Source organism: Calypte anna, chromosome 5 (genome assembly GCF_003957555.1).
Source record: "Calypte anna isolate BGI_N300 chromosome 5, bCalAnn1_v1.p, whole genome shotgun sequence".
Taxonomy (NCBI): domain Eukaryota; kingdom Metazoa; phylum Chordata; class Aves; order Apodiformes; family Trochilidae; genus Calypte; species Calypte anna.
The window spans coordinates 5,410,262-5,436,977 of record NC_044250.1 but is presented as its reverse complement, the minus strand read 5'-3'; the positions used below and the strand labels follow the sequence as shown (position 1 = coordinate 5,436,977).

The 26,716-nt window shown below is 34.8% G+C and overlaps 1 protein-coding gene across 5 annotated transcripts in view; it reads right to left on the bottom strand.

Annotated features, from left to right (window-relative positions):
- The window catches only part of METTL15 (methyltransferase like 15), a 60,029-nt gene that overhangs the window by 25,251 nt on the left and 8,062 nt on the right, over positions 1-26,716 (bottom strand). For all 5 annotated transcript variants that reach the window (XM_030451135.1, XM_030451134.1, XM_030451133.1 and 2 more), the window contains exon 3: positions 10,282-10,418. In XM_030451135.1, the coding sequence (XP_030306995.1) occupies positions 10,282-10,418 (137 nt within the window). The remainder of the gene's footprint in view (positions 1-10,281; positions 10,419-26,716) is intronic.

Sequence of the window (26,716 nt, the reverse complement as noted above, 5' to 3'; positions counted from 1 at the left end):
AAAAATAAAACCAAAATACCTCCTGGTTTAGTATTTAAATCATCATCTTGCAATAACTGTATAGACTTCAAAGACCTTTAAAGGTAACCAGAACTAGAATATGCATTGCCAGAAAAAAAGTGTGAAGGAAACACATTTATTTCAGTCTAGTTTAGGAATAACAATAGTTGTCATTTTGACCCATAGGCTCTCCAATATTTAGTTCAAAAATATTAAGCCATTCATACTATCACATGTCTCTACCAAAGAAAAGAAAATTCAAATAGCTTGCAGCACTGTAGAGCAAAAGCTCACACAAATAAAATCCCACCTTGATAAAAGGCTGGTGATAGACCTAAAAGTTAACTACACTAAATCAAAAATTTCAGCAGAAAAGACTTCAGCATTATAAGAGCCTGTAGGAGAAGGGGGAGACACTCAACACCAATAGAAAAAAAAAAAAATCAATATTTGCAATCAAATTATCTAAATACTACTAAATGAAATCTTTGAGGAAACTTTTGGAGTGACAAAGTTTGTGAAAGTCTTGTTCATAAACACAGAAACTTCCTATGTTTAAATGAGTGCATATATATCTTCATATATATCCCCATTGCTTCACATTCTACATTTTTTTATTATTATATATCTTTATTATTATTAAATAAATGCTTATAAAAAGCTTAATCTTATTTGATTTGATCCTGAGGTTCAAATGGAATGTAAGAACACAAACTATACTCTTTAGACAGAAAATTTCAGCACACTCATGGAAATGTCTGGTTTTGTCACTCTTCTCATTCTGTAATAACTGAAGATATATTCCAGCAGTAATGGCAACCACCAGAGACTTATCAATAACAGAAGAAAAAATCCTAAAAAAAAAAATTACATGATAAGGCTAATAACCACTTGAGTGAATATTCTTGAGACGAAGCATTTGATAATTGAGTAACCACTGCATTAACTATAAACAGGAAAGTTGTCTACATAAAGTTACATCAGAATAATCATTATTTGAATTAGTTCTTTGCTTTATTACAGTAAGAAAAATGTTTATACTATTGAGAGCAACCAATAAATTAAAACTTATTTGACTTCTATAATTTATTTTTTGTTCATCAGCATCAATTGCACCACGGGCTCCTGCTGTTTATTGTCCTGGTCGATGTTAAGCCCTTAGGTGACTTGTTAGCAAATGATTTGGAAATAAAAAGTGACGCAAAAAGCTTGGTAAATGCTTATTAATCGTTAACTCACTCTCCCTTCAAGCCACCTGCAGAACCTCTTAAAGTTGATTATGGGACAGAAAGACGTCAGAAAGTCCAAACACTGAGAACATTCTGGTTCTAGTTTAAGGGTAAACATTTTTTCATATGAAGCTCTACTGAAATTGTCATTCAAGCCAAAGTATTCAGAGTTTGACTAATGCTCTTTAGAGAAGTTCTGACTGAACTGAACATTGCAGTACAGAACAAACAAAATATATTCAAAGAGATTTTTTTTCAAATTTTAGTAAAACCAACCCAACACTAGTTTACAAACTGCCTTCCCTCATCTTGAATATTGTTGACTTAGGGTATGACCTAAACCAAAAGGTCTAGTTCCATTTTTTCTTTAAATAATGTCATTCTAAAATAAAGGCAAATGCAAATATCCAGTCCTCTCTTGCCAGCACAGAAAACCTTCTAAACAACTTTAGAGAGGGTCTTTGTCTCCCACTACAGCAAAGCTTACTCATAAGCACTGAACCCTGAACTGTAACAAAGCAGCAAGCTGCCATTCTCTTCACAATTCACTTTTACACAGGAACTTACATAAATCCCTCAAAATGTCAAAGAAAAAAAAATAATTTCAGTTCACCGTTTCAAAAAATAATTTTCTACTTATACAGTTGTTTAATATTTACAGCATAGATCTGGTTTTGTTTTTTTTTTTTACTATAGACATATTCAAAACAGCTTTAAGTTAGGCATAATGATTTGAGGATTTGCCAGCATATAAGGCCACAGTACAGCAAGTTTTTTTAAAAGAAGTAGAAGAATTCAGCTGAGTCCAACTTTACCTCTAACAATGCTTCTTGGGCAGATGAAGCAAAATCATCAATGACAGTTGACTTAATTAATCTCAAGAGGTCATTTTAGTAATTTAGTAATTCATGTGTTATGCAGGGTAGTTTTTCTCCTCTGCAGTAGCTTTTTAAGACAAAGATATAAATTACAACACAGATTTTTCAAAGGCAATTTAAGATTAGAAATTACATTAGTTCTATAAATGAAAAATTGAATTGAAATCTTCATGTAATTTATTAGAAGTGGTCTTCCATATATTAAGACACAACCTGAATCCTTGCACTTTGTAGGAATCTGTACTCTTTATTTAAATTAAATTGTCCTCCAAGGAAAAAAAAAAGAAGACTAAAAAAAATGTAGAAGTACACAAAAATTAAATACATGCTTTACTAAAAACTTTCTGGACCAGTTCCATATAGCTCAGGACAGTGGGGCAGTCCCCAGGAACTGCCTAAGCAAAGCACAAGGGAATCCAGGTCCATCTGAGACAACAAAAAAACCCAACAACAACCAGAAAAACAAATACACAGAAAAAAACCACCCACAAACAAAAAAAAAAAAGACTCCAAACCAAAACACCAACAAAAACAAAAAAAGAAAGGCAGCCACAGCAAGAGACCATCTTAGTTAAATAATCCTGGAAAAAAAAAAAAAAAAAGGATGACTAAAAGACAGAGGCTGGACAATCTGCCAAGGAGTCTAAAAGCAGAATTCCTGAATGGATTGCACTGGCAATCTGGTCCCCAATGACTGGAAAAAGGTCAGTGTCATGATAGCTTAAGAAGAAATCATCAGGAAGGATTGTTCAGAGAGCCACAGGTTAGCAAACCTCACCTCCAGCACTGCTGAAATTATACAGTTAGGTTTTGTGTACCAAAAGTTTATTACTCATTAATCTATTTCTAATAAACTTGCAAAACTGACTCATTGAGAAGCTTCTAGATTGGCACCCAAATATTGACTTTGATTCTGTAAGTATTATTAGACAGGAGAGAACAAGATCCTTTTAGTTCTGCACACATCTATTTCTCAGTGTTCAATATTTTACTAACTATGAGAACTAAAAATGGAAACATGCCTCTTTGAAAATAAGAAAGTCCCCTGACTATCCAATCAGAGTCAGTTCTCATTTCCAGCCATTCTAAAGGTCTCAGACATGAAATCATTGCACAGAAAGTTTTAAAAATTTATTACAATTTTGTTTTATTCATATTTCTTGCTGCAATGTATCTGATTTTACAATAAAAGTGTCTCAAACAGTGACAAAAAAGGACACCAATTTAGTATAGAAAAACCTGCAGCAGCTTCTTTTTCCCTCCACTGATCACTTGCAAAATATCCAAAGAAATAAAATTCAAGGTTCTCTTCAGATATAGCTTTGAAGTCCTCTCTATCAGTTAAAGGACCATGCAAAAAAAGGAACAGATGAGACCAAGAATAGCAAATACACATGGGACCAAGACCAAGCTTCTTCCATACCTGCTGCTTATTCTGTTAAATTGCCCCCTAACCTGCAGTGCTCCAGATACCTGGTAACAGCAATATGGAAATTTTTTATGACAAGAACAATATGAGACCTCTCTCTCATCTGCTTTGCAATATCAGGCAAATTTTAAAAACAGATCAAAAACTGGTAAACAGTTTCATGATTGGTCTTGCAATTTCTCATTATAATTGGTCATTTTAGATAATGCTGTTATTAATCTATATGAACGATGACAAAAATGTTATTTGGAGGCAGAAGGGAAAAATATTTTAATGATGCATTTGGTTTTCAGAGATCTAATTGTTTCCATGTCACAGTGCACTTTCCAAACATTCAGAAAAAAGATTATTTATACTACACAAATCATAAAGCAAAATACAAAAATTCTGCCTTAAACATACTGTAGAAAATAATCCTATTTGTGGGGTTCTTCTCATTACCATACCACACCATGCCATCATTAGTCTTCATATTCAGTCTTTCCTTAACTGTGAATTTTGACACAGATGATAAACTCATCTTGGAAATAATAGCTCTCTGCATAAGAGGAAAATTCCATGTTATATGCAAACAAATTTTCACCCCAACTAAGAAGTTGGCATCTCTATTCCTGGGGCCAGCATACACAATGTTCTCCAAACTCCCTCTAGGTGAAATGAGCTTTCCTGCAGCATAGAGTTTCACAAAGTGACACCACTGATTACTCAAAATGGACAGATATTTTTGGTGCTCCTAGTTGGAAAAGTAGTAAACTGCACAGTCTCTTATAAAACAATTTTATTTTTTTTTTAGAAGATGGAAAGGTATTAGCATAAGTTCTCATTTTCTAGCAAATAATTTAATTAATATTAGTTCCTTGGATTAAATATACATAAATGCCAGAAGGTTGCATCTTAAAATTGGGTTTGCCAAGAGCTAACATCTACTTCTTTTGGCAAAGGCAGACTGTGGGAAGGGCTGAACTTGGATAACATGTTCTTTTGCTCCAGAATTGGTCACAGATCACTCCACTGTAATCCAGACCATGCTGCAAGAAATCAAAACATTCTGCTGCTCAGTCAACTAAGAGATTTTTGCATTGTCTTTTGAAGTAAATAACTCTGTCCATTAGGAACAGCTGGTAGTCATGGATGAGGTGAAGAGGGATGAGCTACTACATTAAGCTGATGGAAAATACAACAACACGCAGCACGTTCAGGGAAAGGGTGGGAAGAGACAATGCAGAAATGAATTGATTAGGCCTTCCCTGGGAACAGAAAAGTTGGATTTTTAACAGCTGCTCTTCCAGCTTCAAAGGAAACAGGTTCCTAGATTCTTTTGAGGAGCAAAACGCAGGTTTTTTAAGGTACCCATGCAACCAATGGAATAAAAAAGAGTAATTGTTGCTTTCCAGAGATAAAGATGCAGTGGGTTGGGGGAAGGGAGCTTCTTAACCTCCTCTTTCCCTTCCCCATCTGCTTCAAAGCAAGTGAAGGTGGTAGCAGGTGGCACAGATCACCTTGAAGATGAGCAGCCTTTCTGGACAGCATTACCAGAAATAATTCAGTTCTGTTTTCCTGATTCACACTTAAAAATTTAAGTGGCCTCTAATGCCTCCTGATCAGTGTAAGACTGTACAGCAGACACCAGCAATGTTACAGATTCTTTCTGCTGTTGAGACATGATGGATTATTTCATACAGATCTGTGCATGTCAAGTGTTAAAGTCAATTATGAGTCAGTCCTGGTCACAAACACTTGCACTATTCAGTGGTGACAAGGCCACTGGTAACTTTAATTTCAAGTTACATGGTTTTTTCACCATAGTTTTACAAAGAAATAATCCAAAAACCTCTCTGACCAGATCTTTGAAGCCTGATCAAGCTAAATGGCTGTATTTTTCAGGCATCCAAATACAAAGCCAGCAATTAACTGTCTGATTTTACTTTCAGTCCTTTGAATATTCTGCACAGCACTTAGCACAGCTGAGTCACAAAGGCCAAAATAAAATTAAAATGCAAATTATGTTTATTATTATGACAAGAAAAAACAAGAGAATTACATAGTCAAACTCAAAGTAATTCATTTTTATTGTCTATGTCACTTATATGCACAATCCTAATGTATCTAAGATAAGAATAACAGTATTTGACTCAATCAGAAAAATAACGTGAACTCCAAATAACTTCTGGGCACATTTCTGTATTTCATACTTAGTTAAGTGTGAAGCTCAATACTGGTAAAAAATGTGTTCAGAAATAATATATAAAAGTACCTAAGTCATTTAAACACCTTTAAGAAACTTTCTCATCAAAACCAAGAAGATGGAAAAATGGCTGAAACGTTGATGTGTCCTTTATGGATCACATAAGTCCTAAGTTGATTTCAGCATCATAATTATTTACTTTAAAAAATACATTTGTTCCTTTTAGGGAAAAAAAAACCAAAGAAACAAAAACAAAAACAAAAAACCAACCCTGGAACCCAAATTAAGCTTCACAGAAATGTCCTCAGAAACACTCTGCATTTAGGAGCTATAACATTAATCTTTAAAGATGTTCAGAGAACTTTTATACTACACTGACATAGAAGGATTAAATTAAACCAAATATAATGGACATATCTAAATCTGGTTAAACTAACACTTGGCACTGATTCCATAACTGACTTTATAACTGTAAAAACATAGAAATAAACCAGTTCACTTTCTAAGCCTAATGCTTGCTAACTTTCCTTCAGAGCTTCAAACTGGCCAACATCTTCTAAGATTTTCCCACTAAAATAGTAGGAATACTCAGATGAAAATGACAGCAATTTGTTTTCCTAAACTGGCAACATTTAAAAGGGATTCTCCTGACTCTTCTGACTGGAAATTATATTAAAATGAGCACTGGAATATGGGACTTTATATATGAAGACAGACAAGACCTCATTTTTGACTTTACATTGACAATAATTTAAAAAATTAAGATATTCTCAGGTAATTTTGCCAAATTAAAGTAATAAGTATAGATGGACTAATCAGTATTTAACAATTCTACAGATGCTTCTATTAATAAAGAAAAGCTTCAGTGGAAATGTTCACTGCCTTGAAACTTGTGCCACTGTATATCTAGAGGCAGATTTTGGGCATAGCTGCATTCTTAAAAGACTCCTTACTCCATTAAGGTGTAAACAGTGCAAATAAGGACTCCTTTTTTATGTAACCAGTGTATGAAATTTGAACTCAGCTACTAATGTTGGAAATGGCCCATAGCCATCCCACCTCAATGCATGAGCTGGACAGATCTCACAAGTTAAGTAAGAGTCAGGTCAGGACAGTATTTGATTGCAACTGAGGCAGAAAAAAAACCTGAGCTCTGAAGTGCTCAATTAAATTTATAGTGTTTAAATCCAGCAGATAGAGAGCTTTTCCTTGTCATTCAGTATTAAAATCCTGGTATGATACAGTGCTAAAAGACTTCTGTGATGGAGGGATACAAGCTGTTGAGATCACATTCATCAATTAATCAATCCTTAACATCCTATATCTTGAGCATAAAAAGCTTTTCTCCAGCCTCCCAAACATACATATTAACATGCTTAATCACTATAAATTGCCATCTTTTCTGCCCTTACTATATAATATGAGTGAGCTGTTTTCTGGCTTCCCATGCATACAATACTTTACAGCTCCTGCCATGGCACTAGTTCCAAAGTCTTGAGATCCCATATTGGCACTGAGAAACATTCTCAGTGTTTTAGGACCCTATTCAGCCCTTCTCATGTGGTGGTAACTTCCCCATACATACCTGCTCTGTGAAGTGATGTGTATGCTTTTTCACATCTACCTCTGAGGAAAAGAATAAACATGCTGGAAGATATCTGAAGCTGACTTAATAGTATTTCAAGTGCCCCAAATTGCATTTTTCCATTTCATATTTAAAGGCAAATAACGTACCTGTATTTGTGAGGCAGCTCAATGTTGACATAGATGGAAAATTCTTTAGAAAGAAATCATGCTATAGGTAACTAAATAACATATATAGTCAAGGCATCATTATCATGAATATTCCTTGATTGCACACTGTCCATTGTATCCCTTGTGCACCACATTTGAAATACAATTATTGAAACTGAAAAAAAGGTTTTTCCCCTAGAACTGAACATAGCAACTTCTAGAATATACAGAATATACAGATCCAGAATATACAATGCACAGCTGATGTTTGTATGCCACTTTTTGTGTAAACTTAGTGTAACTCTGAAAGAAAAACCCATAAGCACCATCACATCTTAGAATTACTTTAGAACTATAATAAAATGGTAGTTAAAGTGTATGAGGAATTTTCTACTCTTTATCCTTACTTTCAGGGCACAATCTCTTTTTCTGCTCAGACAATTACAAAAACATATTGTCTTCTTGGTGTAGGCTTTGTGTAGGTTTCCCATACTTAAAAGGTTGTGATGATATTGGTTAATTGCCACCTCTCTAACCTCTCCCTTTCAGTGGGTGTGAAAGGGTTTACTTGTGATATATATTGCTACTGACTGATTTTTATCTTGTTCTCCTGGATTCTCAGCAGCAATTCCCAAGTTAGAGGCTTCCCCAGAAAGCACGTCAAAGGATTCCCACCCACACACTGCATATCTAACAGGCCCTGACCCATTTTCTCCTTATTAAAGCAGCACTACACATTATAAAAAATAAACAGAGAAGCTAAATGAACGCGAGAATTGCAGTTGGAACTCTACCCTCCTCAGATTTTAATTCTGACAAAATCACTACCAAGAAGCAAAGAAACACACTTAAAATACAATCATCAAAACTGTTTTTCCTCAGTGTTCTCATTCACTTACTTATTACTCAGCTTTTGTCTAAGTACAAAGAGGACTTCATTTATTAGTTCTGAATATAGAAAAGTCCACTAATTTAGCTATACTTATCTCTTCTGTATCTCTGGGCATATTTCCACAACTTGAGCTTGGAACTCAGTGACATAAGACACAGGATGCTTTATAAATGAAGCCTCATAGAGAGTAACAGTTGGAAATGTTGGAAATTTTACAAAGATTCCTGCTACCTAACCAGAAGAAGCAAGAGCAATTAACACTGAATATTTCTAAGGGAAGAGTTATGGCAGGACTACTTCAAATAGCACTGTAAAACTCAAGACCAGTATCCTGGAATTCACTCTCAACCCAAATTAAATAGGCCCAATATTCTGTTTTAAGTAGAAACAAAATGGCAACAAAAAATCCATTTGATGTATGACTTTCAAATTGCACAATTTCAGACATGGTGGGAATCAGACTGCACTCATTACAGCTGCATAACAGCCTCTTCCTGCCACCTCCAAAGGAAGGGAAGCCTCCAGTAAGTCAACCTCTCCCATAACAGCAGAATTAAATAGAAGAAAAAAACTCTGGAGCAGAAAAGCAATGGAGAAGCTTATACTTCCATGCTGAAGTTCTTCAGTCAGTTTCAGCTGTGGCTGTGCTTCTTAAAGAAGGTACAGACCTACGTTTCCCTCAGCTTGCTGCCAGTGCTGGGTTTAAGACAGCACAGCCGTGGACCAGGGGAGGGAACTGTTTCATCTGACACTAGATGTGACCAGAGAAAGATGTGAACTGGATGATTTATTCCCTGAACTTTTGATGGCAACACAGGTTGGAATTGAACTGATAAATTGTGCTAAAATGTTTATTTCTAACAGTGCAGAAAATGGGTAATGAAACCCCATTATAGTAAATCAGCCATCTTTTAATGAATACTGAAAGAAAATTTCCATTTATGTGTGCTCCATATCTTGTAAAACAAGTAAATCCTTTATACTTACAACCAATTTGTAAGCAAACCCTTAGCTTTACCTGTTATTTATAAATGATAAACCTTCTCCTTCCCCCACTTAATTTAACAATGCTTTATGCAACTGAATTCCCAGGGAGATCAATCTATTCATAATATACCATTTATGAACATATTTTCACTATAATTTTCAACGCTATTATGAAAAAATATGTATTTACTTACCTTTTGAAAAAGGACCCACCTAGAGTTTTTAATAGGAAAGATGGGAGATGAGGAGAAAACACCGAAACAAATAAGAATATTGCTCTGTATCTTACAATTTATATTCAAGTGGCATGCAGTCATCTTCAGTGGCTAACACTCACCTCAAGCAATTTAACACTATGTTATTTAAGAATCCACTTCATTATAACAATAGCTTGTGTTTGTTAAGGCAGACAACACCATGTCTGGAGTTTATATGATTTTTACATACAAAAATACAAATGAGCAGCAGCATCAAACTATTTATCAAACCTAATACTGAACCACAATTACAATTAATTTTGGGGTTTTTATAAATTAAAATATTCATAAGCCATATTTAAAATTACCTTATCATGTAATTTTAAAGTACTTTATTCCACTTTTCTGGGTGAAGTATTTACTACAAAGTGTCTGGTTTTGTACATCAGAATCATCTCAAAGGAAGCAGAGTATGTCAATCTCTTGTAAATAAATTGTGAAATATGGGCTTGGCCACTTGATGTATATTCAAAATTATCAGAGCACAGAATATGAACTCCCAAAACCTCAGAAGAACTTGTCTGCAATTACTCATTAATAAATTGAATTTGACCTCCTATTTAATGGAGTACATTCAGCATATGATGCTATTCTACAATAAGCAATTAAAAATTCTATATTAAAACTACTAAAAATGTATTAAATTGTACCAACTTCGAACAATATTTCTGACCTGAGAAGACAACTTACGGATATGACTCTGAAAGCTGCTGAGCTATTTTATAAGCTGTGGGGTCCCTGTCCAGTGCATACACAGTGATGTCCTTGGCTTTCTCCAACAGAGCTCTGGTGTGACCTCCAGCTCCAAATGTCATATCAAGGAAAACCTGTTGAGTAATTAAGACAACACCATTAGCTTAGCAGAGAAATGTGACAAAGCTATTATTGATTTAAAGCTTTCTTTTGTTTATCTCATACACTGGAAGGGAAAAAAAACCAACAGTGTAGTCACAATGCTCTTTTGGAATCTTCAAATTCTGTGCAGAATTGTAATCACGCCAGAGTAATCTTTTTAGGGGCTGTGACCAACCTCTCCCCGATAATCCTACAGATCAAAAGGATAATCATTTGGTACCCAGGTGCAGCTTCGTGCCCTTCCCTTTCTTACATTCAGAGTGTAGAGGAAAGCCACTTGTTTCACAGCTGTGTTTGGACTTGCTCAACTCAAGGAATAAAGAGACCACAGAACATGGGGCCACAGGAAGTAAATCAGCATCATCTTCTTTGTAAGAGAGTCTTTTTTAGACACTTCTTTTGGAAGGCTGCTGATTTATGTACCAATTTAAAAGTTACAGTATCATCGTTTTATACCACAGATAAATAGAAGGATGAGATAGGGACCTTTCTGGCCAAGCATGTATTCAGACAATTTTGCTATTTAAGCAATATTTAATACTGTTGTGTGGTTTGGTTTGTTTTCTTTCTCAAAGGAATTTTAAACAATCTTGTGGCTCATTCAAGAATATTTATATTTGTTAGTTTGCTCAACACTTGCATTCCTCACACACAGAGATGGCTGCTTTAAGTAATTTTAAATTTTATAAACTTTAAGCTTGATAAATCTCTTATATATACTGAATATTAATGAACCCAATAGAAGATCTTATAAATAAACAAAAAAGTAATACTGTAACTACAAACAGAAGAAAAGGATAAGGATCATTGTACCATGACACTGTGATAAGCTCTCAATATTGTGACAGCATCTAAAAGCTTTAATTAAGAATTCATGCCAGCATTCTCACCAAATCATACTGCCCTTTCTGAATAGAAAAGAACACAAACCAACCAAACCTTTAAGCAACAGTAGACAGCTGTAACATGATCTGTAAATTGGGAGCACTACTGAAAAGAGGCTACAGCTCTTGGTCAAGCAGAAGTAACTGCAGGAGTAAATACACAGAGCAGGATTAAAAAAAAAAAAGCATCACCAGCATTAATGGAATAGGCTGAAGTGCTTTTGGCATCCTAACAAACCTAATTAAGGCTGCATTAAGTACTCTGGCGTAACTTTTAAAGGTAAATAAAGACCTAGAACTGCACAGATACCTATGCCTAAACTAGAAAGAGAGAACTCCTACAGATGCCTCATAACCTAGGTGTTTCACTCAAAAGCAATACTTCTCATGTAGAACCTAAAAAAATAAATCACCTTAGATTATCAAATCAGTTAATTTTATTATGAACACAACTATTTTGGAGCATTGGTCAGATCTGAAATTAATTGCAACACTACACAGCTTCACAATATGCTTTTATACATTCCATTCATCTTTCACGCCTAAAATAACAGACAGATCCTTCCCCTATTTGTCTTGTCTAGTAGTTTTTAATCAAATAAAATTAAATGACATTTTATCCTCCTGGTCCTATAAATACCGGAACAGATTATTACATGAACTCCTCCTGCAGTGACTCACTGTTCCACTGCTAAGTTATGAAAGCCCCATCACAGCTCCTCTCGGGAATTTTATAATCAGTTTCTGACTGTACTTTTTAGAAACCATTTGGCTCTTTCATGACATACAGATAGCAACAAACAAAAACTTTATAGCCTTCATTTTACAACTCGCTCTGAGATAGTTATAGAAATACAGAGTTCATCTTCATTTTTGTATACAGGGCTTTTCACTGACAAGCAATCACCTAATAAATACCTTTTAAGCACTTCATTTTGCTACCTCTGAAATCATCTGCAACTCCTCAGCTAATAAAGTTTACTCCACAATACCTGATAGGCCTTGCAATTATTTTTCATTTACTGTGTGACAAAACGAGATGGCAGAATTGATACAAAATTGACAGAAGTTGAAACTACGTGAGACTTATTTTAACAAAATGTAAAATACACATTTTCTCACTGGTTCCAGTAATTTCTTGTCTCTGCATCCTTTCTTTTAAAAAACAACAATTTCATCATGTTCTTAAAGTAATTTGATTCTTTATGTGTACAACTTTATTCTCTGCTACTAACCCTAAGTCTTGGCAATCAGCTGATCTTTCAAAAAATGTTTTTATTTTCTCTTGCAGCCCTGATATCATGACTGACAAACTGTACTAAATATCCCAGACACCCTGAACTGGAGTATGGTACAAGAAGTATTGTGCCTAACAGTCTGCTATCACAATTAATAGTTGTTGAGGAGCAATCTCTCTCTTTTCAGTCCTGGACCATATGACAGACTTCTCTTTGGTCTAGACAACATTGGTTCTCACCTCACTCACACTTACAGGATACCAGAAGATTACTGTTATGCTATGATTAGCTAGTACAGACAAGGCATTCTCTGCTGCTCTTTCCAAGAGATAACAGCAATTTATTCTAAAAAACAAGAGTGCCTTTTGTTCCCCAAAAATGATCTTGCACTGTTTATTTTTTTTTTTATAAAAAAATATTAACAGCCCAGCCCTGTTCTATTTTCTTTCATCTATGAAAAAAAATTCAATTTTCTATTTTTTTCCACTTTTTTCTATTAAAAAAAAATCTCTTCTCCATTAATAGTGACCATCATCTCTGCCTTTAGTGTCATCACCTACCACCAAATTAACTGATAAGCTCAATCTCAAATCAACCTTCCCAGAAATGCATTTCCTTCCTCCACCCTTCTGTTCCGTACTTCCTCAAAAGATTTACACAGACTCAAAGAGGGGAAAAATCATACAGTTCTTCCTCTCTGATGCTCTTGTATCATAATGCTGCATCATAATTTTCCCTACTTGTCTGAAGAAATTTTCCTTAAGAGGCAGCAATTCAAGTATAGCAGGATAATGCACTGAGCAGAAGATTTTGCTGTACCCTTCAGAGTACATTTGTTGAAGCATCGTCCTCTCAAATTAAATGCTCATAAGGCCCATCAAGCACAGCATGAGCAGATCACTTAGAAGATAATGAAGACAGCTATCATGCCAGTCAAACAGAACCATAGGCCAGACATGGAAAAGCAGGCTGATGTTACATATATTACAATGCAGGACTTAATACAATACAAAACTCTGCCATTTCCAATAAGCACATTGCAGCTGGTTCAGACGTAATTCTAAGAGGAAAAATGTTACTCATCAGTAATCCAAATGAAGGGAAAAGACTCCTACTTCATTAGTCACCTCTTAGTTAATGGGAAAGATTTATTTTCCACTGTGAAAAAAAAAAAAAACCAAAAGCAAGCCAAGATAACTTATTTTTCAGAAAAGAAAACAATATGAACACAAAGTTTGTAATCCAAGCAGAAGAAAAATTAACTTGGAAAAAATTCACACTTTGCCAGTACCATATCAATACTGCATATGAGTGTAATATTTTAACAGTGGTATATGCCTGTCAGAGAACTTTCCACCTTAAACTGAGCCTCACAAATAAATCACTTTCCTGTGAGATGTAAAGGAAATATATCCACAGATTCAGATTTCATTTGAAACAAACTCGGCAAAGGGAAAGGGAAGAACAACAACCCACAATCCAAAATATGCTACCTAACTTTTCAGCTCTTTAGAACACAAGAATGCCCAGTTTCTACTGCTCAAAGGAAGAAAAGTAAAATGCAGAAAGACAGGTAATTGAGACAAACAACAAAATAAAAGCATTTTTCTTAACATACTGTTATACTAGTTATTCAAACAAAAATAAGTTCAAAAAAAGAAACTGTTATACAATAAGAGCAATGATATATTTGTGTGATACTAAAGCTACCTACTAGTGTATTCCAACCCAACCATGACTAGGTCAAAGCCCTTCTAAGTACTTTTCACCCATCTTTCTTAGTGGCATGGCCAGCTAACATTTGTCACAGTAATACAGTTTCCACATCTGAAATGAGTGCTAGTGTCTTCCAGTAAATGCAAGTATGGTCTAACTACTAGCATGGAATTGAGATGCTTGTTAAGGCTAACAAATATTTAATTTATTACTGCATTGCCAGGCCCTGATAGAAGCTGTTTAAGTCCTTGCTTTTATTTGTATCTGTGACTGCTTTGTGGCAAAAAATACTGGGAACAGAAAACTAATATCATAAACAAAATAATCAACACATTGCAAGACTTTTTTTTTCCCCTCTTCATTCTCCTGGTGTTTCTATGATGAGTCATGTTCTCCAAACTTGTTGACTGAATTTCCTTGTTATTCACAAAAGAAATTGTTCATCGTCACAACACAACTCGTCTTCCACTCTGCCTTATCTTTCAAGTATCAATTTTAAGTGCATTAAAATATAAATATAACTGACCTCTTGCTCAAACATCTTGAGTTTGCCACAGCATTCCATCATAATACATTCAACTGCTTCATATACACATAAGGAGGATAACCAAGCTTAACAGGGGGGGGGGAAATTAACAAGGAATTTCAAAGGAATATTTTTCTAGTTGTGATTTTTTTTTCCCCAAGGAATAGGTAATCTGCTGTATGCTTTTATTACCACATTTTTCGTAACTAGTCACTGCAAAGGCATGATTTTATATACACAGTTTGTAAAAACAACAACAAAAAAAAACCTGTACCAAATGTTTCTTGAATAAAGCATTTATACTAAGGTCTGCAGTGGGAAAAGGCAATAGCTTCCTAGTTCCTTAGTATTTTCCTTCTAAAGTACAACAGTGAAAATTAATGCCCACTGAACCTATAGTTTCAATAAACATAATCAGAAGTTAAAAATCTAAAAAGTTATGCTAAGAGGAAAAGAACTCTTCCTTCCAGACATCTAAAAGTAGTGATTCTGTTCAAACCAAAAGATGAAGTTAATTTTTTATTTTTTTTTTTTTTAACATTAAAGTATGTGCATTCTACACTGTACAATGTCAACTTTTCAGGTAGCAGAAGCTGGACAAGGGGTAGTTTGGTCCAGTGCCTTAATGGGGCAATGAGTTAATCCCATATAAGCCAGTTAAAGTCTTTCTAGGGCCAATTTGATTTAAATTATTCACACCCTACCAAACCCACTTATCTTTTACACTATGTCATTTTTAAATCAACACAAAATATAATTATTCTGAGATGCAATTATGCTCGAGTTCAGATGGCAAAAAAACCCACAACCCTGTTCGGTGCAGCAAAGCATTTTAGAAGTAAGAAGGCTTTGGTTGTTTTTCTTTTCACACCAGTATCTGATCCAAACCTCACTGGCAGCTGAAATTGTTCACCAACAGAACATGAGCAGTACATTTCTCCTACCCTCTTTCTCCATGTCACCCCCTAAGCATACAACTCATACACAACTCAAGCCTACTATAAAGATTTCTACAAACTGGTGATTTTGAGTAAAATTACAGCTTATCCCACAGAGCTCTCAAAAATCTATCATGTTAAAAATACTTTTTTGCTATGCTTAATCCAGCAAATGAAAAGGCAAGCCCACCATATTTTTCTATTCCTCTGTAAATTTTTTTTACAGTATAGAAAAGGAAAAACAACACATTTCTCATCAACATTTATTCCATCCTCAACAACTGCACTTCTTACAGCATTTGTCTTAAACCTATGACATATATTTTGTAAATAGTTTTTACCTGCTAAAGTGGACAAAACACCACATCATCATCTTTCCCATGCAGACTATGACTTTTCTCAAAGAAATTTTAAGATTAGTTTTTCCAAAGTACAGAAAAACTTCTACAATGAGCCTCAAATATATTATTTGAGGTACACACAGACCATCTTTGCTGTCCAGCTCATCACTTTTGAAGCCACATGTCGACATCTGCTAGAGTATTTCTGACAGATCACGTTTATGACCAAATAGAGTTAGGGGAAAAGAAAATAGGACTGCCTCAACACACGTTCTGAATATAGACAAGAAAAAAATAACCAGTAGGAAGCTAAACTTTAAATTTTTAATAACTTAAATGCTCTATGAAGGCATAACTGTCAGAGACAAAAAGGAAGTAATTTCATATCTCTATATAGCGTTTATTTCAGGTATTAATTTGCATTTTAAATTATTCTTACAATTACTTCTGAACAAATTAAGATGGTCACTGTGTGCAACAAATAAAAGAACATCGTTAAAATGGAATCTGAATTGTTTTCCTTAAGTCACTGTGAACATCTGTGTGTGAATAAAAATTAAAAATGTTTCCTTAAAATCTTATTGAAATTGACACAGACAAATAAAAACCCCAAACCTATTAATTGCAGTGCCATTGCAAAGTCACCTGCAGGTAAAGTCACTTACACCAGCTCAGTTACACAGAACAATCCAAAATGTCGGTGTTGACTTTGGAACATCTTATTATGGTAACAAACAATCTATTTAAAAGAGACTAATGGAAGTGGGATCACTTTTCGTCTGAAAGACATATGGAGTCCTTTTCCTGTCAACTGAAGTTCATGGCTGGACTCAACTTACATCTGTGATCAGACCAACGTGCTTAAAAACCCACAGCGTGTAGAAATCTCCTAATTGTTTCCTACTGGTACATAATTACATAACTTTGCAACATTATAAATGATAATAACTACCCTTCTGCTAATTAAACCATTATATGACTATAACTTTATATTAAGACATGCTCAGTTTGGTTTAGAGGATGCCACAATAAGAAATGAAAAAAACCAAACTAAAAAACCCAGAAAAAACACACCAAAAACTCCAAACAAAAACCCCCACAAACCAACCCCATGGCATTCTAGAGAACAAAACAGTCTCCCTGAAAAATAATGTACTTTTATTGCTCACCTTTGGCTGAAACATAAATACAAGCTCATAAATTGTACAGAGCTACCAATTCAACTACATTCTGGATGAAAGTTGTTAAGAGAGGTAAATAACCTCGAGCACCATAAACTCTACTCATCCAAACTCTTTAGTTTCCCCTTGTAGTATATCATATATTTATCATATAATGGTCCCTACTAAATATGTAATGGATATTTTCAAAAGAAGTGACATGTTTCAAATACAGCTCAATCTATTATACTTCTCTAAGATGAAGTCAAAAGGCAGTTGATCTGAAAATAATAAATCACTTGTTTTTAACATTATTCATGCAATGGGCCTATTAACACTTTTTTCCAACAACCAACTCTGAAAGATCTCTCCTCCTATGAGCTACTCCTTAATTTCATTCTCTGTAACTCATATCTGAGCTTATTTTAAAAGGATTTCTGAAACTCAGCATCCAAATGTGGAAGTTTTAAGTTGTATGTGCAGAAATTCAAAGTTACCATGGCATTGGGATCTCTGGGAAAGGTTAGCCCCCAACACCATGAAGCATGTGATGCACATTTACACAGTCTGAACAATGCTACCACTGAAGTATTTGCCATAATATACATTCAGAAAAGACTACAAGACTTGCCCTACTGCTTTGCTCCTTTCATTTTTCATTTCTAGCTATTTTAGTTTTGAAGAATTTAAGTTCCTAGGAGAGTTCCTATTTTTTAACACACACCCTCTCCATGGAATCAGGCAAAAGGAAATCAATATGATTAACAGAATTCAGTATTCCACCAGGATACTGAAGCACAGCTGACTTGAAAATGAAACATTCTACATGGTAAAGCTTTTTTTCCTTCTCATTTTTTAAAATAAAAATGTTTGCAAAACTGCTCATATTCAACTTTGTTCTCTGGCTCTGCTGTTTCCTGCCTCTTGTCTCTAACACAGCAAGACTTGAGAAGTGTGGGCTTGGGGCATGCTCAGCCAAACATTGCCATGTTACTTGATGTGAGAGAACCCAGGCTACTTTACTCCAGCTCTAGCATCAGTATTTCTTTGAAAAGGTCAAAACCTGACAACTGTTTGCTTCCTGCTCAGGATATGAATGGTTTCAGTGCTATGTGGAACAGAACATAGCACATGGAGTTACCAAAAGTAGCCTGTAATTTAGGTGTTTTTCTCTTTTGCAATGATTGGGTTGATGAGTAGAATAGATCATTAGAAGCAGTTTAAGCAACTGGGTTAATAGATTTATAACTGACCACATCACCTTAACCTATCCAGTAGCATTTGCTTCTCCAATACGTCAGACACCTGCTTGATGTTGTCAACTTCAGATACTGCAAGCAGGGATACACTTCATGTCATAAGAAGGGTTGTTCTACTTAGCAGCAAACACCACTGCAGAGGATTTACTGTGGAGTGACTGTAGCAACAAAATTTTGTGCTGTAGAGTAGCATCCCCTAAGAGGCAAATTAGTTCTGGTATCCCAGGAATTGGCTGATGCTCAGCATCTTGCACTGGATGTTAATATCTCTGCTATCATGGTCACACATTAAAGGATCTGGCATCCCACAAAACTGCACTATTTTTGCTTACGGGTTGCATTTTCATATTGTGTTTATCAACCAATCCAAGTTCCAGTCATTTGAAGATTTCCTAGTATCCAAACATATCACACATAAGCATGGATTGAAAGCCAAAATAAAATTTCACCAGGAATCACAACCTGGTTTGAGAGGATCAGCCGTGTTTACAATGATTTTTAAATAGAGAGGTAACTATGCTGCCTCAATTTCCTACTTTCTATGACAGCAGTATTTGTATGGCAAGAACAGCATTAGTGAAGTTCATCCTTACAATCAACAAAAGCAGTTATTGCTAAACAGCAGCAAATTTTTATGGCATGTCAATCTTAAACTGACAATCTAAAGGCAAATAAAAATATTTTCTGCAAATCACTTGGTCCTAACATATACAAGTGTCCTTTCTAGAAAATTTCCACTACTTTTAGCAGAAATAATTTCTGCCTGAGGAGGGAAAAGGTCAAGTGCAAAGTGGCAAGGGATGAGGAGAGACTGCTACTGACAATGCAGGTTACACTATTCATCTTTTCATGACATTATTACAATGTTTTTGGACCATCGTAAAAGTCACCCATCTGTTCATGAAATACTAAAAAATATTCATAAGTACATGAGATTTTTTTATTTTACATTAAAATAACTCAAAGCCATTTACAGATTCATTTTTTTAATACTTTTGTAATTTCATACAATGTTTTCTAGCATTTGTTTTCCATTTTGTAACAAATCCTTATGGACTTACTTACAAAGTGAGTGAATCTTACTGTAGCTAAACACAGCCTCTCCAACACAAGCAACAAACACAACATTTTTCAGTAATTAGAAAATGCAGTGCTTACTAAGCTTCATAGAGCAGAGAAGATTTAATGACCTCCAACCCAGTAACTGGGAGATGCTCATATTCTCATCTAGTATGCAGGTACAATACACTAATACATAATTAAAGAACAGGCAGTTACTGATTTATATTTATGTGAGATCAGCTATACAAAAAGGAACATACTTCAGACTCACAGGCAATTAAACCAGATGAATTTCCTACCACAAATATGAGTTCAAACTTCTAGTGAAAACAGTATGACTTATCATTTTACTTTATTACTTATTACATTAATACAGCAATCAAAACATTATACAGATCCTGAGAAAAATCCTGTCATTTACCACTGGCAAAAATAATGAGCATAGAAACCCTGCAGAACTATCAAGTTTTTATAAATTCTTTTTGATTACAGAAGGCACCAACCTCCCTTCAGAGCATCCATCAAACCCAACTGCCAACCTCTTGTGGCAACTCTGCCGCTGGTTTGATAGTAGCATAAGAAGTCTTAATCAGCAACACGTAATTATAGTAATAAAAGCATCTTTTAAAGTGCCTGCAGTGTGACACAAGTCACTGAAAAAGAATGTTATCAGATACCTGTTAGTCTGAACATTATCTCCTTTATTCCATTGTAGAATCAGAGAATGGAAGGGTTGGAAGGGACCTTAAAGGACATCTCATTCCAACCCCCCTGCCGGGCAGGGACACCTCCTACTACACTAGGTTGCTCAAGGCCCCATCACAACCTGCCATCAGGGATTCAATTGTTCAAAGAGAATCAATATACAAAAATAAAAAATTAACAACTAGTATAAATATTGTTTCCTTTATCAGTTACTTAATGAAATCTTACATAATTCCTTATGCTATTAAAGATTATTTTAAAACTGGGAGGATTCCTTTCTCTTGAATATGCACTGTATTTAGCCACACAACACCAACACTATTGGTCACCAATATTGAAAGGATATCACAGAGACTCATCAGCTGAAAAACAGAAAAAAACCCCACTCCATTTTGAACATGAGTTCATTTATAGTAAAATGAATATAAACCCAACAACAGGATGTGATCAATAATTCCTAGAACACACCACTACGAGGAATACAGTTTGCACTCAAAGACAAGGGCTGAATTTGTCCCCAGCTGCACTGATCAAAGCAGAGGTAAACTGATGAAAACTTATTTAGTAGGAAAGTCAATGTACAAATCTAAGCTGATTTGTCAAATCAATTGAAGTGTATTTACTGCCATCATTTATACCTTTCAACCTCCTTGACCAAGATATGAATGTACATGCAACCACCATGCTCAGATGCTTCACAGAACAGTAGTAATGAGAATGTCTGGAAAACTTAGTTTGATATGGTAACTGGTAATTGCAAGCTCCATCTCCTGTAATAACATGGATATATGTTTATTGTGGTAAAAATCATTAGTCTCACCTCTTGTTTAAAATAACTGAATGGCTGATTTTGGTCACTTGTATTCCACTCTTATTTTTAATATTTAGATATTATATTACTCAAATAGAAAAATCCTAATGCAAACAATCCGACTTGAAGAAAATAACAGACATTCATAAAACAGTTAGGAAAGTTCTTCACTAAATCATAAAAATCACAAGGTTAAGAGCATGTTTCCAAGAGTACTTACTGGGCTGTTTGTTAAATTATTTTAACTATTATAACCTCTGAAATTATTCTAAAATTGGTACCTTAATTGCTTCATGCCTCAGTAGGTGTTAAATTCAGTCTACTGGATTTCCTAAATGCCAGCTCCATCAGGTTCTCAGCACTTGTTCTTGCCCACTCAGTAGTCAGGTCAACAAGAGAGAATTTTTGCATAACATTTGCTGAAATGAAGTCTTAATTCTCTAATTATTCTCTCTACCAGTGGCTGAGAGACTGACAAATATTTCAAAACTGGTGCTTCTTGACGTCATTTAATGATTTCTTTTTCCTGAGCTGTTTGAAAGAACTAATCTGGAAGAACTTTCCTGCAACATTTGTAAAACCAATCCACCTACCATAGGAAGGCAAAACCACTGTCTGGAACAGGCAAAGTCAATCCACAGAAGACAACCTCGTACTATTCCACCTAAATGTTCCATTAAATTATAGAGGGGAAAATAATAGCTATTGTCACCATGATATTTGTTTGTGTTATTAAGATTTGGGTCCCACACAATTAAAAAGGTGTGAGTTTATTAATTAGTATATGAAAACATTCCTGAATGTTTCCTCTGCCTAAGAAAAAAACCACTACTTTGGGGATGTTCCAGGCTTCTGTACCGAGATGCAGAAATGCCACTGACAGGGAAGAAATGTCATTTCTTCATCCTCAATACAGACTGATTCCATCCAAGAGACAAACTAGCCCAAGGAAATCTGAAGTGCTAAGAACCAAAAAACATGTAAATATGTATGTACAAATGGTGTAAAGGAAACAGAATGAGAACAAGTAGGAAACTAAAGCCACTTTTAACTCTGTAACTAAGAGTAGATGTGCAACAATGTCCAGGAAGAGCCACTGATACTTTACAGAAGAATCACATCACACAGCTACTGCTGTTACACAAGATGGTCCTCAAGACAATATGGTTTGAGTACAAACTACAAGTCTCCATAGCAGAAATCTTTTCCTAAATCTGCAAAGAGCAAGAAAAGTTTAGCTGAAATTGAATTTTATCTGATTTTATTCTACCTAGAAATCAGAAATCAGTAGAAGTTTATTCTCAGTGACTGTGAGTGGATGCTTTGCTTTAAATCTTTACTGCTTTTTTCAAGTCAAAAAGATATTTTGAAATACTCTGCATTTTTCTCCTAAATAATTTATTTTATTTCCAGTTTCTGAGATAAATATTATTTTGGTGACCATGTTTGAAATATCTTGGCCTCTTCACAAGATGATGAAACAGAACAAATACTTAAGTGAAAAAGCCATTGAACTATTTTAAAATACAGTTTTTTAAAACACAATATATGCAAAACCAAATGAGTAGAAACTTGGATGGAGAATAAGGGCACAACTGGAGCAACAGCTCCTGTTTGAAAAGGAGAGTAACTGGATAAAATCAAGGTAAAGAAAAAAAATGAAATATGCATGAAGGAGGAAATCCTATAGAAAGGAAGAAAGGTAAAAATTAACTGCTAGGAAATCACATTCAAAGTACAAACTCAGAGCTAAGTGAATGATCTTTTCAGAAGAGAACAGAACACCTTCCCACCACTGCTGCTTTATATAAAGCTGGGCTTAGCTGAGGACAAGAGGATAGGAAATGTGGAAAAGGAGTCCCTTAGGGCACATCTCTGTGGTCCAATACACCATCCAAAGGCTCCAGCAATTTTCTGTGGAGGACTATTAACATTGCCTTTATACAGCTGTAGCAGATGGTATGATTCACTTACCTCAAAATACAAGAGCTCAGGGAACTTCATGATATTATCACACGTCAAGTTAGAACAAATAAAAGAAAGTGCCTTTCATGCAAATCTTGAAACTATGGATATCATGTTGCAGGGAGAGGGCTAATACTTTTAGAGTGAACAATCAAACATGGAAAAAAGACTCCCAGAGATGTTACACAAACCCAACTCTGAACTTCCACTCACGTAGGATGTCCTCAAACTACTGCTTTAAAGATAAGGCAGGGTAGAAAAGTCAAAATTCTCTACTTCTCCCTGCTGTTGGGCTACCACTGGCACTGCTGCTGGGCACTGGGCACTGCCAGAGGGGGGATACCCAGTCAGGTAAAATTCTGATGTGAACCAGTGCTGTGCTACTGATGGTCTTGTGATTTAGCAAGATCTCTGGATCTAAAGAGCTAAGGAAAGAGGAATAACTGGTTGGGAGAAAAAGAATTCATGTTCCCAAACCATCTGCCTCCTGAAGAATGTAGAAACAATTTTTTTATTCATCATTCCAGCTTCAGTTTTTAATCACAGAAATAGTTCTGAAACTTCAAAAATAATGATAAGTTCAACTGCAAAGACAGCCACCATCTACAGAAGTTGTCACTTCTCAATTCTTAGCCAGAGAAAGCAGGAGTCCTACACAGAGCCAGCAAAGTTCTATTTAATAATAAAATTATAAATAAACAAAAAGCCAAACAAGGAAGACCTGCTTTTCTCACAAGACTGTCAAGGTCTTGGGGTTTTTCCCTAATGAAAAACAAATAGCTTCAAGACAAGCCCTGCCTGTGTTGTCCATGTCATCTACTCCTCCCCCCATACTCCTCCCCACCATCCAGCTCTTTCTGAGGAACAGGAGGGAATAAGACTCCAATACTGAAAACCATTGCCATCATCCGAGGACATCATCATCAACACAAGATGAACATCTAAAATTAAAACGAGCAAAACTGAAAATGTGATCTGCAAGTCAACACCAATAAAATTATAGTATTTTTAAAGTTTAATTTAAGGAAGTTTGTATCATGCTTACAAAAGTTTAGGACAAATGAAAAAATACTCATCAGTGCTAATAGGACAGCTCTTAATTAAGAAAACTTTAAAAAAATCCTCAAAGGACTCTAAACATCTGTAAAGCCACAAGCATGGTAAAAAGCATAATTACAGAATATGTGACCTAACAGGGGAAAAAAAAATCCAAGTACTACAAAAAAAACTGTAAAGAGGACAGTAAAAGATAGTGGCAATGGCAGGTCTGTTCAACAGAAACAAGGTCTTAAACCACCCCGATTTTAACAACACAGAACAATTAATGTAAGTTGCTAAAAACAAAATACTTCATTGGGATGTCAATCAGTAACACAGAGCTGACAACTGTGCTTTAATTAAATTTGAGACTGTTACCAATTAGTTAGTCTAGAGCACTACAGGCTTCATGCTGCCTATGACTCAGTGCACTGACTCATCCAGCAAAACTTTTTTAACAGAAGAACTATCTAGGCACCCACAAGGATGAAAGATCAAAAGGAAAGTAGTTTCACTGACCTTCTTCACAAAAGTCTTGTTTTAAATTTAGATGACCACAAGTATATGACACAACTGCTCAAAGTGGTTTATTAAGGCAAAAATTACAGAATTGTTTTAACTCCATTTCACATAAACATCTCAAAAAAACCCAACCAACCAAAAAAAAAAACCCCACAAAAAACCCACACACAAGTAAAGCTTTGTATAGTTTGAAGCTGAAGCAGCAGATTTTAAATCTGCTTTTTTATTTTTTATCTGCTCAAGCATTATTATATATTAATAATAAAATATATATAATTTTTCATTGGAAGATCTTGTTTTCTGCTGCTTAGAGTCTTGACCGATTTCAAAAATTTGAGGCTGGATCTCTCTACAATGGAATTAAGGCCTTTGGGTGATGGGGAGCAGAGAGAATGATAAAAAATAAATTTAAATGCAATTGTTTTTAAATGTGGTTCTTTTTTAAAAAAAGTAATCTAAAAGCATTTTCTAAAGGAAGCTTGCAAAATACAGAAAATATTGATGCAATCGAGAAAACCTTTCAATGTCACAATTTTAAGTGGCAACAACTCAGTTAATCTTTACTGCATTAAAAACCCTACTAATTGGAAAACACAGGACATAAATTGTATCTGTCACATCTAAGTGCATTTTTATTTATATTTAGTCTTTTGTAACTCTTGCATGATGTTCCAGTCAACCTCCTTTGTCTTGATAGAAGACTGGATAGAAGAGACCACTGTGTAATGCCATTTTTTAATGTCTATATATGTGCAAACAATACCTCATCAACCATAATCCAGTGCTTAGAATGGCAGCTGCACAAATAATCTCGAGATTAAAAGGAAAAAAGAAAACACTTTCACACATTTTCACACCTATCACTATGTTCTAATATATGCCTAGATGGACATGAAGAGAAAGAATTGGTTTTGCATAACTATTAAAGGATTTCTCCTTGATTCCTGCTAAATATACAAAAAAGAAAGGAGCATACTTGTTTTATATGGCTGCCAAAAGGCAGGGCTTTTAAAATTCTTTTAAATAAAATGGATTGTTAAAAAACGTTGGCACAGTAAGACATGCTGTAAAAGCTGGTTACTCATGGGATCACAACATAGATTTGTTAGTAGAGAAATCTACTTTAAAGAGATGCTGGAAGGGTTTAAATATTTTTCTAAATAAATTAAGAAACTGTGCACACTTTAAACACACTTTGCTGCTATTCCCATGAAAATAAGAAAAAAATTATCCTCAAATACTAAAAACAAAAAAATCAAGATGTCAAAGCCAGTCCAAGAAATTGATGCATTTTTATCAGGATATTTTGCAATTTATTAAGGAACATCATTTAGTCTTTAGCATACTAACACCCTTTCTTCCCTCTTAAACGAATTTAAAATATTGTGAAAAAATTATCAGTTTCATAAAGTAACTTCAACATATGTTCTTAAACTAGAGAGTATCTATTTTGATTCTTACGTAATTGTTTCATAGCTACTACCTGTTTTATGGTATCACCTGCCAGAAAATCAAGATTACAAAAAAATCTCTTAAAATTCTATATTTTAATAATATACTACAACATACAAGCTACTTTTTCTGATATCTACTATGGATAAGAGAAAGAAGCAAATAATTTGTGCTATGTACTTTTAGTTGAACACAAAATATTTCCTATCAGCTCTACATGTAATCAGTGATTACATGTAATTTTAAAACATGACCAAGAAATGGCACACGACTGGACTGCAATTTTTTCCAAAAGCATCTTTGAGAGAATATATGAGATGATTAAAAAGTTTTTTACACTACACGTTTAACAACTTACATTACAAAAAGAAATCTAAATAAGATTACACTTATTACACTAAGAGGATGCTACTAAATTATATTAGTGCACAGCTGAAGTATCTAGAAGATGACTGACAGGTCTGCCTATTCAAGCACTTCAGTAACTTGCATTCTCTGTCAACAATCGCTATCAATCCACACAGAGGGAAAGGAGGTTATGAATATATTTTGAAGCACCAATCAATCATCACTCGGAAGCCTCATAATTAATTTCACATAAACTCTCTTCATAAGGGTTCAATTTTCTCATTACAGTTAAATATGAAACAGCA